This window comes from Lithobates pipiens, unplaced genomic scaffold, assembly GCF_037356315.1.
Source record: "Lithobates pipiens isolate NorthernLeopardFrog02 unplaced genomic scaffold, aLitPip1_a1.2 Scaffold_18, whole genome shotgun sequence".
In the NCBI taxonomy this organism is placed as follows: Eukaryota; Metazoa; Chordata; class Amphibia; order Anura; family Ranidae; genus Lithobates; species Lithobates pipiens.
Window position 1 is genome coordinate 248,751,300 of NW_027507758.1, and position 15,475 is coordinate 248,766,774.

Below are 15,475 nucleotides of genomic sequence, written 5' to 3' on the forward strand. Positions count from 1 at the left end.
TGTAAGCTTGGCTCGGTCATGACATTCATTTATGTGAATGGAGAGGAACAAATAGCCAAAAAGGGGCCGGTACTAATTAATTATTTGGAGAAGCAATAACCATGGAGATAGGCATTCTATCCTATTGGTAATGTAAAGCTCTACTGAGAAACAAAAATTAAAGATTTCCTCTAAAACCTTAGTGAATATTCAGCAAGTAAGTTGCCTGAAAGAAATGGCCCTAGTCAGATTGTACCTGAAGATAAGTAGCGCTACCTCTTAGCCAGCTGTATCAGTGGGTGCCAATAGGCCATCTAAACCAGCCTATTGGATTATCATTATCTCTTTATGGCCGCATAGGAAGGAGGCAGCCGTGGAGGCTTTAATTGTTAATGCAACTACCAAATCGGCTGTTTGTGAGTGATATACTTGGCTTTTTTAATCTTATACTAAGTTTAATAAACGTTAATGCACTAGGGCTGGTGTGCGCTCTCTCGCTCTTGTACTTTATGGCCGCATGAAGGGCCAAATGAATCTGATACAATCATTCAAAGTTTTCCCCTTGTCCATTTTTATTCTATAGTAGGACGCATCTCGGGTATATAGAAATTGTGTAGGGACATTGGATCCTAGAGGGGAAAGATAAACTGATGCATGCTTAACAAATCACCTTGGAATGAGAAGTGCAATATCAAAGCAATTTGATCAAATGAGCAAAAAACAAAAAAAAATAAAAAAATAAAAAAAAAATAAAACGCATACCCAAGGCACAGCTGAGACGGGCAGCTTTCCTGAGACCATCTAGGCTCATACAGATGGCATCTCTCTCTTTCTGATTTTGCTCCTTCACACCTTCAGCACCCAGTATAAAAGATAAGCCTTTAGAGCTCCCTGCCATGCGTCCAGTAAGAGGAGCAGATAAGGTGTCAATCAGGTTCTTCCAACATCCAATTAGTATGAATCGGGCAAAAGCCACACCTAGAGCAGAGAACAAATCAAGAGATTGTCATATATATATATATATATATATATATATATATATATATATATATATATATATATATATATATATATATATATACACACACACACACACACACACACACACACATATATATATATAAATAATATGACAATGTTCTCTTGTATTGTGCCATTAACAATAAACAAAGACCTTAAAAATATAATGATAATAACAATTAAATATTTAGACACCCAGACCAGAGTAGCAACAGCATCAGTTTTACATTTCTAATGCCCTGTACACACGACCAGTTTTCCCGTTGGAATAAACTCTGAAGGTTTTTTTGACGGAGTTCCAATGGAATTCAGCTGAAACTGTCTTGCGTACACAGGATCACACCAAATTCCGACCGTCAAGAATGCGGTGACGTACAACACGTACGACTGGACTAGAAAAAGGAAGTTCAATAGCCAGTAGCCAATAGCTTCCGTCTTGTACTTGCTTCAAAGCATGTGTGTTTTTGGTCCATCGGAACAGCAGACAGACGAGTGGTTTTCCTGATAGGAATTGGTTCCACCGGAAATATTTAGAACATGTTCTATTTATAGGTCCGTCAGAATTTTCGATTTACAAAAGTCCAATGGGGCATACACACGATCTGAATATATGATGAAAAGCTCCCGTCTGACATTCCACTCGTGTGTATGCAGCATAACAGTCTAATTTACAAAAAAAAATAAAAAAAAGTAAACTGCCAGAATTTAGGATATAGTCAGTCACTTTTAAGGAAAAGGCAAAATGCTCAAAGCAAGGACCCTGCCATACAGTAAGGAAGGGTTGAGCTACTTAGGAACATGTGAGGAACAATTTGAATACACCATGAGAGTAAAGTCAACATACCTGCTAGACTTGATGGATCCATATTCTTCTCAGGAGGGAGTGGAGACTGTGTTGACAAAGAAGCTTGGAGTTGTCCACCAATAGCGCTGCTTCCCAAGCCATCAATATCTACAATTAGCAATTGAAGGAAATATAAGTGATATATACAACCAAAGCAAGCTGCCAGATACTACAGAAGTCTTTCCTTCTTAAGTTAAATGGAAACTATAGTGCATTTTATGAGTGCCTATATTTGAGTTATTGTAATGTTTAATGTGACTTTGCATATTTTGATTATTGTAGTAGAGAAAATTGAGTACTGTCCGTGATACTTTTTTTTATTTGCACTAACATACAATTTTTCAGAAAATTTGTATGTTAGTGCAAATAAAAAAAGTATCACGGACAGTACTCAATTTTCTCTGTCACAATTGCACTAATACGGCTACAATCACATTAAGTATGATTATTGTAGTAGAAACTCAGAATTCTGCTGCCCCTCTAGTGGCTACTTGTATTTTACTTTAAATACATATCTTCCTTGTTTGGGGCCGATTCACACCAGAGGCAGTCCAGTGCATTTTTATTCTGCATCAAAATCAGTGCAGTCAGCACAAGTAGAACCTGCTACATTTTTTTTCTGTATGGAACACATCTAGAATGCAACAAAACGCACGTAAATGCACCAGAATACATAGATGTTAATGCACCAAAAAATACACCTGATTTTTCAAGTCAGAATAAAAAAATGCACTAAAATACATTGATAACACATCAAAAATGCATGTAAACACATTTGGAAGAAAGCATCCAGAACACAGAAATTATAGTGTAAACCAGCCCTTAAAGGATAAGTTCACCTTTGGGAACATGTTACACTTGATTTTAGGGTGGAACATGTAACATGTTCCCAATGCTGCAGCTGCCGCCCACTGCTCTCTCTCCTGGTGACAGCAGTATGGCAAAAAGTTCACGGTACTGTCACTTTTTGAAAACAGTGCAGGCATGCGGCACTCCGCCCACATGGCCGCATCATAGTTCATGTGTGAATGAACTACAAGCCCCAACATCCTTAGCGGCTGTCAGCTTATAGTTCTCGAACTACTATGGCACTATTTAGCGCTGTGGTAGTTCATGGAGTCTTCCCGTCAGAGAGTATCCTCTTACCCGCATGGGATGTAAAGGTAACCTGGTACACTGACAGTGTGCAGGAGATCTGATGGCTGGTGCAATGCTTTACAAGCTCCTACTATAAAAAATAATAAATGCAAATAATTTTACCTGCAAAAAGATGTGCATTTATTATTTTTTGTAGAAAAGTGAACTTATTCTTTAAGGCTGACCTCTGGGATTAATCCCCCTTTCCACCCAAATCTCCCTCTCCCAATGGGCAACTGATAAAGGATTACACCTAGATTTGTACACCTCGTGTCATCTTAGCATTTCCACTAGGTAATTGTGATGTATGGCCACTTGGAAAAGGATGCTATGCCCATGAATTTTGACATGAGGCTCCTATGTCAAAATCCATGGGAATATTTGGGTAGAGGAAGACTGGGGAGGTCCACAAACCAGATCCACCCCCTCTAGGCCGTGCTGACATAAGGACATCAGCAATGTCCTGCAAAAAGTTCAAGGATGTGGTAATAGTACCACCAGTTACCCAACTCATGAACTGGGACGACAGCCCTGAAGGTCTGAGCTAGATATAGTTAAGGCAGTATACAGAAAAAGTAGTAAGGAAACAAAAAGCACACTAAACAGTGATAAGGTAAGAAACTAGTTTGCCATTGGGAGAACATTTGTGCAGACTAGGAGTTCGGCTTTAACAACAACTTCAGAAATAAAATCCGTTTCTCCTACAGATACAGTGATTGCAATACTTTCACAGAGTCTCTAATATGGTCAACTTGCATTGAGAGAGCTTTAAGTAATAGTGAACAGGAAGAAAAATCTTCATATGTAATGCAAAAATGTCTGCCGACATATGCACACTCATGAATTATACATGGAAGCATTAAAATATAATTTCTTGGATAATTTTCCAGGAGATCAAAACATTAAAAAATGTTAGGTCACTGTACTTTAATGCCTTTATATAAGATTCTGCTTTAGTTCCTTTGTTCCGTCCCCAGGTTTTCTTTATGTAGCCCCTTGTAAATACAGTATATCACAAACAAAGCTAACCTTATAATCAACGTGGTAGGAAAAAGTGTACAAAACACAGGTATGTTTTATAGTGCAAACCCACAATGTAAGGTGCGCACTGAGATTGTTCTCTTTTATTCTATTTGTACTAGGGACAGCTTTAGCTTTATTGTCATTAAAGCAGGAGTCCGCCGGGACTCCGCGTTTTTTTTTTTTTTTTTTAAAAGCCAGCAGCTACAAATACTGCAGCTGCTGACTTTTAAAATAGTGACACTTACCTGTCCAGCGCGCCCGCGATGTCGGCACCCGAAGTCGATCTGTAGATCGTTTCTCGGGTGCTGCCGCCGCCATCTTGGGTATGGGAATCAGGAAATGGAGCCTTTCGGCTTCATTTCCCGGTTCCCTACTGCGAATGCGCGAGCCGCGCTGCGCAATAAGGACGGTCCCCGCTGCCTCTGGGATCTGTGTGTTTTCCCAGCAGGCAGCGGGGCACTTGCGGAAAGGGGCGGGCACTTGCGGAAAGGGGCGTAATCTACGCCCCTTTCCGCAGAGAGCTATCCCGGAAGTGGGTGCATTTACCTGGATTATCCAGGTAACTGCACCCCCCCTCTCCCCTGAAAGGTGCCAATTGTGGTGCCGGAGGGGGGGAGGATTCCGATGAGCGGAAGGTCCATTTTAGGGTGTATCTGTTTATTATATGGAAGTCTACTTTAAAAGAACACATTCAAAATCTCATCGCTCTTGAGGGTTGTCAGTAGATACAGTGCCTTGAAAAAGTATTCATACCCCTTTAAATTTTTTATACACATTTTGGCATGTTACAACCAGAAATGTAAATGTATTTTTGGGGGTTTTATGAGATAGACCAACACAAAGTGGCACATCATTTTGAAGTGGAAGGAAAATCATAAATGGTTTTCAAAATTTTTTACAAATAAATATCTGAAAAGTGTGGCCTGCATTTGTATTCAGCCCCCCTTTACTCTGATACCTCTAAATAAAATATAGTGGAACCGATTGCTTTCAGAAGTCACCTAATTAGTAAATAGAATCCACCTGTGTGTAATTTAATCTCAGTATAAATACAGCTGTTCTGTAAAGCTCTTGGAGGTTGTGGGGATACTTTTCTTCAGCAGGGACAGGGAAGCTGGTCAGAGTTTATGGGAAGATGGATGGAGACAAATACAGGGCGATCTTAGAAGAAAACCTGTTATGCCGCGTACACACCCTCACACATTCCAACAACAAAATCCATGGGATTTTTTCCGATGGATGTTGGCTCAAACTTGTCTTCCATACACATGGTCACACAATGTTGTCGGAAATTCCAAACGTCAAGAACACGGTGACGTACAACACGTACGACAAGCAGAGAAAATTGAAGTTCAATAGCCAGTGTGGCTCTTCTGCTTGATTCCGAGCATGCATGGCACTTTGTGCATCGGAATTGTGTACACGCGATCGGAATTTATGCAAGCGGATTTTGTTGTTGGAAAATTTGAGAACCAGATTTCAAATTTTGTGCGACAGAAATTCCGATGGAAAATGTCCGATGGAGCCTACACAAGGTCGGAATTTCCGACAAAAGGCTCCCATCGAACATGTTCCGTCGGAAAATCCAACCGTGTGTACGGGGCTTTAGAGTCTGTGAAAGACTTGAGACAACGACCCTAAACCTACAGCCAGAGCTACAATGGAATGGTTTAGATCAAAGCATATTCATGTGTTATAATCGCTCAGTTAAAGTCCAGACCTAAATCCAATTGCGAATCTGTGTCAAAACTTGAAAATTGCTGTTCACAGACACCCTCCATCCAATCTGACAGAACTTGAGCTATTTCGCAAAGAAGAATAGGCAAAACCTTCACTCTAGATGTGCAAAGCTGGTAGAGACATACCCAAAAAAATACTTGCAGTTGTAATTACAGAGAAAGGTGGTTCTACAAAGTATTTACTTAGGGCGATGAACACAGATGCACGCCAAACTTTTCAGATATTTATTTGTAAAAAATATGAAAACCATTTATAATTTACCTTCCACTTCACAATTATGTGCCACTTTGTGTTGGTCTATCACATAAAATATACTTACCGTATATACTCGAGTATAAGCCGAGATTTTCAGCCTCTTTTTTTAGGCTGAAAGTGCCCCCCTCGGCTTATACTCGAGTCACCGCCGTCTGTCTACCCGATCAGCGTGTCGAGCAGACAGACGGCGGCCATTCCCCTATTCAAAAGCCGCGCCTCCCTGTCTGTGATAGGCGGAACACTCAATTTCCCAGCAGTCAGTGGTCCGCCTATCACGGACATCCGCTCATCCTCATACTACGGACGAGGATGAGAGGATGTCCGTGATAGGCGGAACACAGACTGCTGGGAAATTGAGTGTTCCGCCTATCACAGTGGAATGGCCGCTGTCTGTCACAGACGAGAAGAGGTGTGGCGATCCTGGCATGGCCGCCGTATGTGCAGAAGGACACAGGCTCGGGACACAGGCTCGGGACACAGGCTGGACACACAGGCAGGCTGGACACACAGGCAGGCTGGACACACAGGCAGGCTGGACAGGCATGCCTCACCCTCGGCTTATACACGAGTCAATAAGTTTTCCCATTTTTTTTTGTGGTAAATTAGGGGCCTCGGCTTATATTCGGATTGACCTATACTCGAGTATATACGGTATGTTTTTGGTTGTAACATGACAAAATTTGGAAAATTTTAAAGGGGTGTGAACTTTTTCAAGGCATTGTACATGACTGAATTTAGAGGATGTCCACGTTGACCAATATTCTGAATTTTAATGTTATATAAAGCATTCATGATTGTGATAGAATTGCATTATACCTGATCGTACACATACCGATTACAAAAAAATAAGTTCACACAGCATTAAATATTTATGCTTTCTGATGACCAGACCAGCCATTAAATAATCAGAGCAGTTTATACTCTAGGAAGGTTCCCCCGAGGACCAAAGCATACATTTTGTATGATAACAATAGGGAAAGCTATCACATGCAAAAATAACTACATATGCACAGTCTGGATGACTAAAGAACAATCAATTGATTTTATAATTGTTAGTGGGGTCAAATCGACTTTCAATTTCAGCTGCAGTGATGATAAAATCCAAAGGAGCAGGATGGAACCATTTTCTAATTTTTTTTGTTTTTTTTTAAGTGTGGTTTTCCTTCAGGTAAGTTAATTCGTTACAAAATCAAATGTCAAAAGTTAATTCAATTTTAATCAACTTTCAAATTTGTCAAGCCATCATATGTACTGAAATTTTTGGTACAAATGTTTGTTTGAATTTTCATTCGGAAATCTAATAGTGTATAGCCAGCTTAAAGTGGTTGTAAACTCTCCAAAAAAAACAAAAAAAACCTGAAAGACAAAAGGCATAATGAGCTAGTATGTATCGCATACTAGCTCATTATGAAATACTTACCTTATATCAAAGCTGTTGCAGCAGTCCCCATACACCGCTGTGACCAGCGACATGTCTCCTGGAGTTATTTCCGGGTTTGCGGGCTCTGGCGCTGTGATTGGCAGGAGCCGCAATGACATCACTCCCACACATGTGCATGGGGGCCACCGATCATGGCACAGCTACTGAAGGAATGGCACGACCCAGCCATTTCTTCAATGTGCATGTGCCGATGACGTCGGCACACGCAGATACAGTGAATATATCCTAAACTGTGCAAGTTTAGGAGACATTAACGGTACCTACAGGTAAGCCTTATTATAGACGTGTGTAAAAGTGGTAGTACAGGGTTTACAACCACTTTAAGGCAGTATAAAAGAATAATGGTGATGTGTGGATTGAGCAAACACCGGATTATAAAATATCTTCAGAAACATTTTTTGTGTTTTTTTTTTAATTTTATTTTTACTTCTATACATGAACAGCTGATAACCAACATAGCATTACTTACTAATGAGCATAGTAATTAGGGGGAGACAGTGTCCCTCTGGGATCCCCCAGTACCCAGACTCTCCAAGCATGTTTCTGTCTAGAACTTGGTGATAGAGCTCCTCAATCCAGGCCTGGGAGAACACTAGCAACACTCCACTCGACTGTATCTGCTTCATGAACTCTTTCTGTTCCGTAACAAAATAAAAAATTACAAAGACATTAATAAGGCGATTATATGCATTTGTTTAAAGATAAAAACGAATATCTTCACATTTTGAGCAATACTACTTCTTGTAGGCCAGCCGACATGGTCAAAATTGGGCTAGATTGCCTTCAGAATTTACAAACATTTTCCAGCACTGAACACTGGGAGGTAGGGGGATGTAAATTACTAAAGGATATGGAATTTATTTAATCATTGTATAAAACTAACAAATTACTTTAAAAATAGCCAGATACATCTATATATATATATATATATATATATATATATATATATATATATATATATATATATATATATATATATATATATATACACACACATACACACTGTATATGCATATGTGTGTGTGTGTATGAATATATTAATAAGTAATATTTTATATTTCATATTTACCTAATGCACACATACAGCCAAATGACTCGGTGAAGGCACCCACTCTCTTGGTTAAAATAAACCCATCTGGATTACCAAGTTACCAAGCATATATAATATAATATATATAATATATAATATAGTCATAGCTGCGCTTCGTATTAAATGATAACTTGTAAAATAAAGAGTTTAAACAAAGCCTTACCTTGTAACAAAATGAAAGCTAGGAGGATGCTAAGATCACTGCATTTGTATAACACAAACATCACACTTACTAGTGTCACTGGTGCCAAAGCGGTCTTCTTTCTGTAATAATCACTGTTGGCAAGCTTTAAGTTTAGCAGAAGAGCATAAAACGATGCAACATACAGACTGTCTGCATTCAAAAGCGTCTGGACACTTGCGCCACCATTATTTTCAAAGCCTGGAGAATGCATTACACCTATGAAACATTGTATACAAATTAAACACAGTTGAATACAGGAACACTTTGCTAAACTGTTGCTTTTCACATTACAGTATCCCATCTCTAGCTCCATAGGAGCATAATAATACAACTAATCTGTGCCCTCACTAGGCCCCATGTTTGTCCAGCTCTTTTAACAGTCAGGAGAAAAGCAACATCAAAAACTCACATAAATGCATTTAGGCATGTTTAGGCACATTAAGCAACTGGAAATTTACTTAATTGCCCAGAATATTAATTCTCAGTGCTTGAGCGCGTTTAGACAAGCCTGCTGTTTTTTTTTTTTTTGCCAACAATGCTAATGCTCCTGAACACGCTGCTTCTAAATTCCTGAAAAACACATATGTGTACAGTGGTGTGAAAAAGTGTTTGCCCCCTTCCTCATTTCCTGTTCCTTTGCATGTTTGTCACACTTAAGTGTTTCGGAACATCAAACCAATTTAAACAATAGTCAAGGACAACACAAGTAAACACAAAATGCAATTTGTAAATGAAGGTGTTTATTATTAAAGGTGAAAAAAAATCCAAACCATCATGGCCCTGTGTGAAAAAGTGATTGCCCCCCTTGTTAAAACATACTATAACTGTGGTTGTCCACACCTGAGTTCAATTTCTCTAGCCACACCCAGGCCTGATTATTGCCACACCTGTTCACAATCAAGGCATCACTTAACCACTTGCCGACCGCCGCACGACGATGTACGTCGACAGAATGGCACGGGCAGGCATATGGGCGTACCTGTACGTCCCTGCCTTCCCGCGGGTGGGGGGCCCGATCAGGTGCCAGCGGCGGTCGGTATCCGTGCAGGAGCGATCCGGGATGAGGGGGCGGCCATTCATTCATGGCCACCCCCTCGCGATCGCTCCTGACGAATGGGAGTGAAGCATTGCATCACTTCCTCTCCTGTAATGTAAACACAGTATTTTTCGTTCCGGCACCGAGGAGAGAGGATCGGTGAGTTGCACCAACACGACACTTCACAGTAGAACATGCCAGGCACACTCACACCCCCCCTTTACCCCCCGATCACCCCCCAATTACCCCTGCCCCCCCAGTCACAGTGACACCAATTGCATTTTTTTTTTTGCATTGGTGTCATTTGTGACTGTAATAACTGTTAGGGCAGTTAGGGTTAGCCCCCTTTAGTTCTAATGTACCCCCCTAACCCCCCAATAAAGGTTTAACCCCGTGATCACCCCCCGTCGCCAGTGTCACTAAGGCTGGGTTCAAATTGCAGCGGTTTATGAGAACGGATGTGATTCGCACCGCACTGCAGTGCAAATCACATCCGATCTCTGTGCGATTCGAGTTCAGCCATTCGCCGCACCCGCCGCAAATTCGCACGGGACCCTTTTTTTGGTCCGCAGCCGAATCGGATCGCATGGGTGTTCACACCATGCGATCCGAGTTTGCAGATCGCACTGCGATATACGAACTGATCTGGGGGTGTCATTAACATTTCACTGACACTCCCAGCAGTTCGCATAGGGCAGTGTGAACTGCCGCCGGGAGGCATGCGATGCGGGAACCCGCCGCGGATTCGTGGCGTTCCTGCATCGCTCCAGTGTGAACCCAGCCTAATAAGCGATCATTTTTCTGATCGCTGTATTAGTGTCACAGGTGACGCTAGTTAGGCAGGTAGGTATTTAGGTTCGCCGCAGCTTTTTATAGCGCCAGGGACCCCCATATACTACCGCATAAAGCCCCCTGATTGCCCCCTGGTTAACCCTTTCACCAGTGATCACCATATAACTGTTACAGGTGACGCTGGTTGGTTAGTTATTTTTTTTATAGTTTCAGGGCACCCGCCATTTATTACCTAATAAAGGTTTAACCCCCTGATCACCCGGCGGGTGTCATTTGTGACTGTAATAACTGTTAGGGCAGTTAGGGTTAGCCCCCTTTAGTTCTAAGGTAGCCCCCTAACCCCCCCAATAAAGGTTTAACCCCGTGATCACCCCCCGTCGCCAGTGTCACTAAGGCTGGGTTCACATTGCAGCGGTTTATGAGAACGGATGTGATTCGCACCGCACTGCAGTGCAAATCACATCCGATCTCTGTGCGATTCGAGTTCAGCCATACAGATAGTATGGCTGAATTTGCGTCGCACCCGCCGCAAATTTGCACGGGACCCTTTTTTTGGTCCGCAGCAGAATCGGATCGCATGGGTGTTCACACCATGCGATCCGAGTTTGCAGATCGCACTGCGATATGCAAACTGATCTGGGGGTGTCATTAACATTTCACTGACACTCCCAGCAGTTCGCATAGGGCAGTGTGAACTGCCGCCGGGAGGCATGCGATGCGGGAACCCGCCGCGGATTCGTGGCATTCCCGCTTCGCTCCAGTGTGAACCCAGCCTAATAAGCGATCGTTTTTCTGATCGCTGTATTAGTGTCACAGGTGACGCTAGTTAGGCAGGTAGGTATTTAGGTTCGCCGCAGCTTTTTATAGCGCCAGGGACCCCCATATACTACCGCATAAAGCCCCCTGATTGCCCCCTAGTTAACCCTTTCACCAGTGATCACCATATAACTGTTACAGGTGACGCTGGTTGGTTAGTTATTTTTTTATAGTTTCAGGGCACCCGCCATTTATTACCTAGTCTCACTAGTGTACCCCTAAATTTAGGAGTGTCTACTTTCCAAAATGGGGTCATTTGGGGGGGGGGGGGTTTGTGCCATCTTGGCATTTTATGGCCTTCAAAACTGTAACGCCCTTAGAAAGCCTGAAGGCGGTGCTTTGTTTTCGGGGCCCCGTACGTGGCTAGGCTCCCAAAAAGTCCCACATATGTGGTATCCCCATACTCAGGAGAAGCAGCAGAATTTATTTTGGGGTGTCATTTCACATATGCCCATGGCATGCGTGAGCAATATATCATTTAGTGACAACTTTGTGAAAAAATAAAATAAAAATAAAAAGTTTGTAATTTTCCCGCAACTTGTGGCAAAATATAAAATATTCCATGGACTCAACATGCCTCTCAGCAAATAGCTTGGGGTGTCTACTTTCTAAATTGGGGTCATTTGTGGGGGTTTTGTGCCATCTTGGCATTTTATGGCCTTCAAAACTGTAATAGGTAGTGAGAAGTTAAATCAAAAATTTACGCCCTTAGAAAGCCTGAAGGCGGTGCTTGGTTTTCGGGGCCCCGTATGCGGCTAGGCTCCCAAAAAGTCCCACATATGTGGTATCCCCGTACTCAGGAGAAGCAGCAGAATTTATTTTGGGGTGTCATTTCACATATGCCCATAGCATGTGTGAGCAATATATCATTTAGTGACAACTTTGTGTAAAAAAAAAAAAAAAAAAAAAATTTTTTTGTCATTATTCAATCGCTTGAGGCAAAAAAATTAAATATTCAATGGGCTCAACATGCCACTTATCAATTTCCTTAGGGGGTCTACTTTCCAAAATGGGGTCATTTGGGGGGGGGGGGGGGTTTGTACTGCCCTGCCATTTTAGCACCTCAAGAAATGAGATAGGCAGTCGTAAACTAAAAGCTGCGTAAATTCCAGAAAACGTACCTTAGTTTGTAGATGTGACAACTTTTGCGCAAACCAATAAATATACAGTTATTGACTTTTTTTTTTACCAAAGATATGTGGCTGAATACATTTTGGCCTAAATGTATGACTAAAATTGAGTTTATTGGATTTTTCTAATAACAAAAAGTAGAAAATATCATTTTTTTTTTCAAAATTTGCGGTCTTTTTACATTTATATCGCAAAAAAGAAAAATCGCAGAGGCAATCAAATACCATCAAAAGAAAGCTCTATTTGTGGAAAGAAAAGGACGCAAATTTTGTTTGGGTACAACATTGCATGACCGCGCAATTACCAGTTAAAGCAGCGCAGTGCCAAATTGTAAAAAGACCTCTGGTCATTGACCAGCAAAATGGTCCGGTCTGAAAGTGGTTAAATAGGAGCTGCTTGACACAGTAAGGTCCACCAGAAGATCCTTAAAAGCTACACATCATGCCGAGACCCAAAGAAATTCAGGAACAATTGAGAAAGAAAGTAATTGAGATCTATCAGTCTGGAAAGGGTTATAAAGCCATTTCCAAAGCTTTGGGAATCCAGCGAACCACAGTGAGAGCCACAAATGGCGAAGACATGGAACAGTGGTGAACCTTCCCAGGAGTGGCCGGCCGCCCAAAATTACCCCAAGAGCGCAGCGACGACTCATCCAAGAGGTCACAAAAGACCCCACAACAAGGTCCAAGGAACACATTTCAAATCTGTCCGACGTACTCAATTCCTGTCGGGAAAACCGTTCGTCTGTATGCTGGTCCGACGGACCAAATACGACGAAAGGGAAGCTATTGGCTACTGGCTTTTGAACTTCCTTTTTTAGTCCCGTCTTACGTCATCAAGTTCAAAACGAATGGACTTTCGAACGGACTTAGGCCGCGTACACACGCGGGGACTGTTCGCCCAACTTTGTTTGTCAAACAGTTTGAGCGGACAGTCCGCTCAAAATTAGCATGGACGGACTTGGCCACACACGACGAACGAAACTTGCGCGATGACGTGAACGGCACGTACGACGGGACTAGAAATACGACGTCCTATACACTGCAATGCAACCTTCGCCGTGTAAATCCTTTCTGAGCATGCGCGGAACTTAGTTTGACGAACAAGCCTACACACGGGCGGACTGTCCGCTCAAACCAAGTTTCAGCGGACAGTTTTACGGAATTTCCAAAAAACTTTGTTCGTCAGACTGTCCGCTGAAACTGTCTGCTGAAGCCCACACACGAGCGGACTGTCCGCCGAAACACTGTTCAGCGGACCAAGTTGGGCGAACAGTCCCTGCGTGTGTACGCGGCCTTAGTCCGTTCGTGTGTGGCCAAGTCCGTTCGTTGGGAAGTGTCAGAACTCAGCCGAAAGTCCATCGGGAAGACCATCGGACCTAGTTTGCCAGAAAGTCTGGTCGTGTGTACGCGGCATTAGTTTCACAAAGTCTTTTGGGTTATTTTACTTAAAGATCAGAGGCTGCTCACTAAGAAAAGGGAATGTTCACTTAGCAATGTGTATTTTCACTTTGCAATGTTCATGCATTTGATAAAGCAGTGTTGAATAACCAAGTAGGTGCTAGAAAAATTCCTTTCTTTCAACCAAGAAAAGGAAAAACCTGGTGCCAAACGGCACAGTTGTACCCCTCAGGATTTTAGTAGACAGACCAGGTGTGTATAAAAAGGTACATTTATTACAAAACTACCAGTGTGTACTAGGCTTAAGAATAAATCCCCTCTAATGTTGGGTGTCATGTGTATGGATGTTGCTGCATTATACAAAGCCCTTTTTTTTTTACATTTTGGAATGGGGGCCTCAAGATTATCCATAATTTTAAAGGGTGCTTTATAGAAAAAAAATATTTGAGAAACATTGGAGTATAGGTTGTTTACTTAGAAAAGTGTACAGTATCTCACAAAAAAGTTTTTGTATACATTTTATTATATGGTTTGATGTGACAACACTGAAGAAATTACACTTTGCTACAATGTAAAGTAGTGAGTGTACAGCGTGCATAACAGTGTAAATTTGCTCCGCCCTCAAAATAACTCAACACACAGCCATTAATGTCTAAACTGCTGGCAACAAAAGTGAGTACACCCCTAAGTGAAAATGTCCAAATTGGGCCCAATTATGCATTCTCCCTCCTTGGTATTATGTGACTCAGTGTTACAAGGTCTCAGGTGTGTATGGGGGAGCAGATGTGTTAAATGTGGTGTTATCACTCTCACGATCTCATACTGGTCACTGAAAGCTCAACATGGCACCTCATGGCAAAGAACTCTGAGGATCTGAAAAAAAAAAAAAGAATCGTTGCTCTACATAAAGATGGCCTAGGCTACAAGAAGATTGCTTAGACCCTGAAAGTGATCTGCAGCATGGTGGTCATGACCATACAGCGGTTTAAAATGGCAGGTTTCACTCAGAACAGGCCTTGCCATGGTCAACCAAAGAAGTTGAGCTCATGTCCTCAGCATCATATCCAGAGGTTTTCTTTGGGAAATAGACGTATGTGTACTGCCAGCATTTCTGTAGAGGTTGGAAGGTGGCCGGTCAGCCTGTCAGTGCTCAGACCATACGCCGTATACTGCATCAAATTGGTCTGCATGCCTGTGGTCCCAAAGGAAGCCTCTTCTAAAGATATTGCACAAGAAAGCCTGCAACCAGTTAGCTGAAGACAAGCAGACTAAGGACATGGATTATTGGAACCATTTCTTGTGGTCTGATGAGACCAAGATAAACTTATTTGGTTCAGATGGTGTCAAGTGTGTGTGGCGGCAACCAGGTGAGAAGTACAAAGGCAAGTGTGTCTTGCCTACAGTCAATCATGGTGGTGGGAGTGTCATGGTATGGGGCTGCATGAGTGCTGCCGGCACTGGGGAGTCCATTGAGGGAACCATGAATGCCAACATGTACTGTGGCATACTGAAGCAGAGCATGATGCCCTCCCTTCGGAGACTGGGCTGCAGGGCAGTATTCCAACATGATAATGACCCCAAACACAC

General features: G+C 42.2%; 1 protein-coding gene across 2 annotated transcripts in view; it reads right to left on the minus strand.

The window, feature by feature from the left end:
- The window catches only part of ARFGEF3 (ARFGEF family member 3), a 142,357-nt gene that overhangs the window by 49,769 nt on the left and 77,113 nt on the right, over nucleotides 1–15,475 (minus strand). For both annotated transcript variants that reach the window (XM_077486771.1, XM_077486772.1), the window contains 4 exons: nucleotides 8,763–8,929; nucleotides 7,909–8,074; nucleotides 1,844–1,951; nucleotides 742–957 (listed from right to left, as the gene is read on the minus strand). In XM_077486771.1, coding sequence (XP_077342897.1) covers nucleotides 742–957; nucleotides 1,844–1,951; nucleotides 7,909–8,074; nucleotides 8,763–8,929 — 657 coding nt within the window. The remainder of the gene's footprint in view (nucleotides 1–741; nucleotides 958–1,843; nucleotides 1,952–7,908; nucleotides 8,075–8,762; nucleotides 8,930–15,475) is intronic.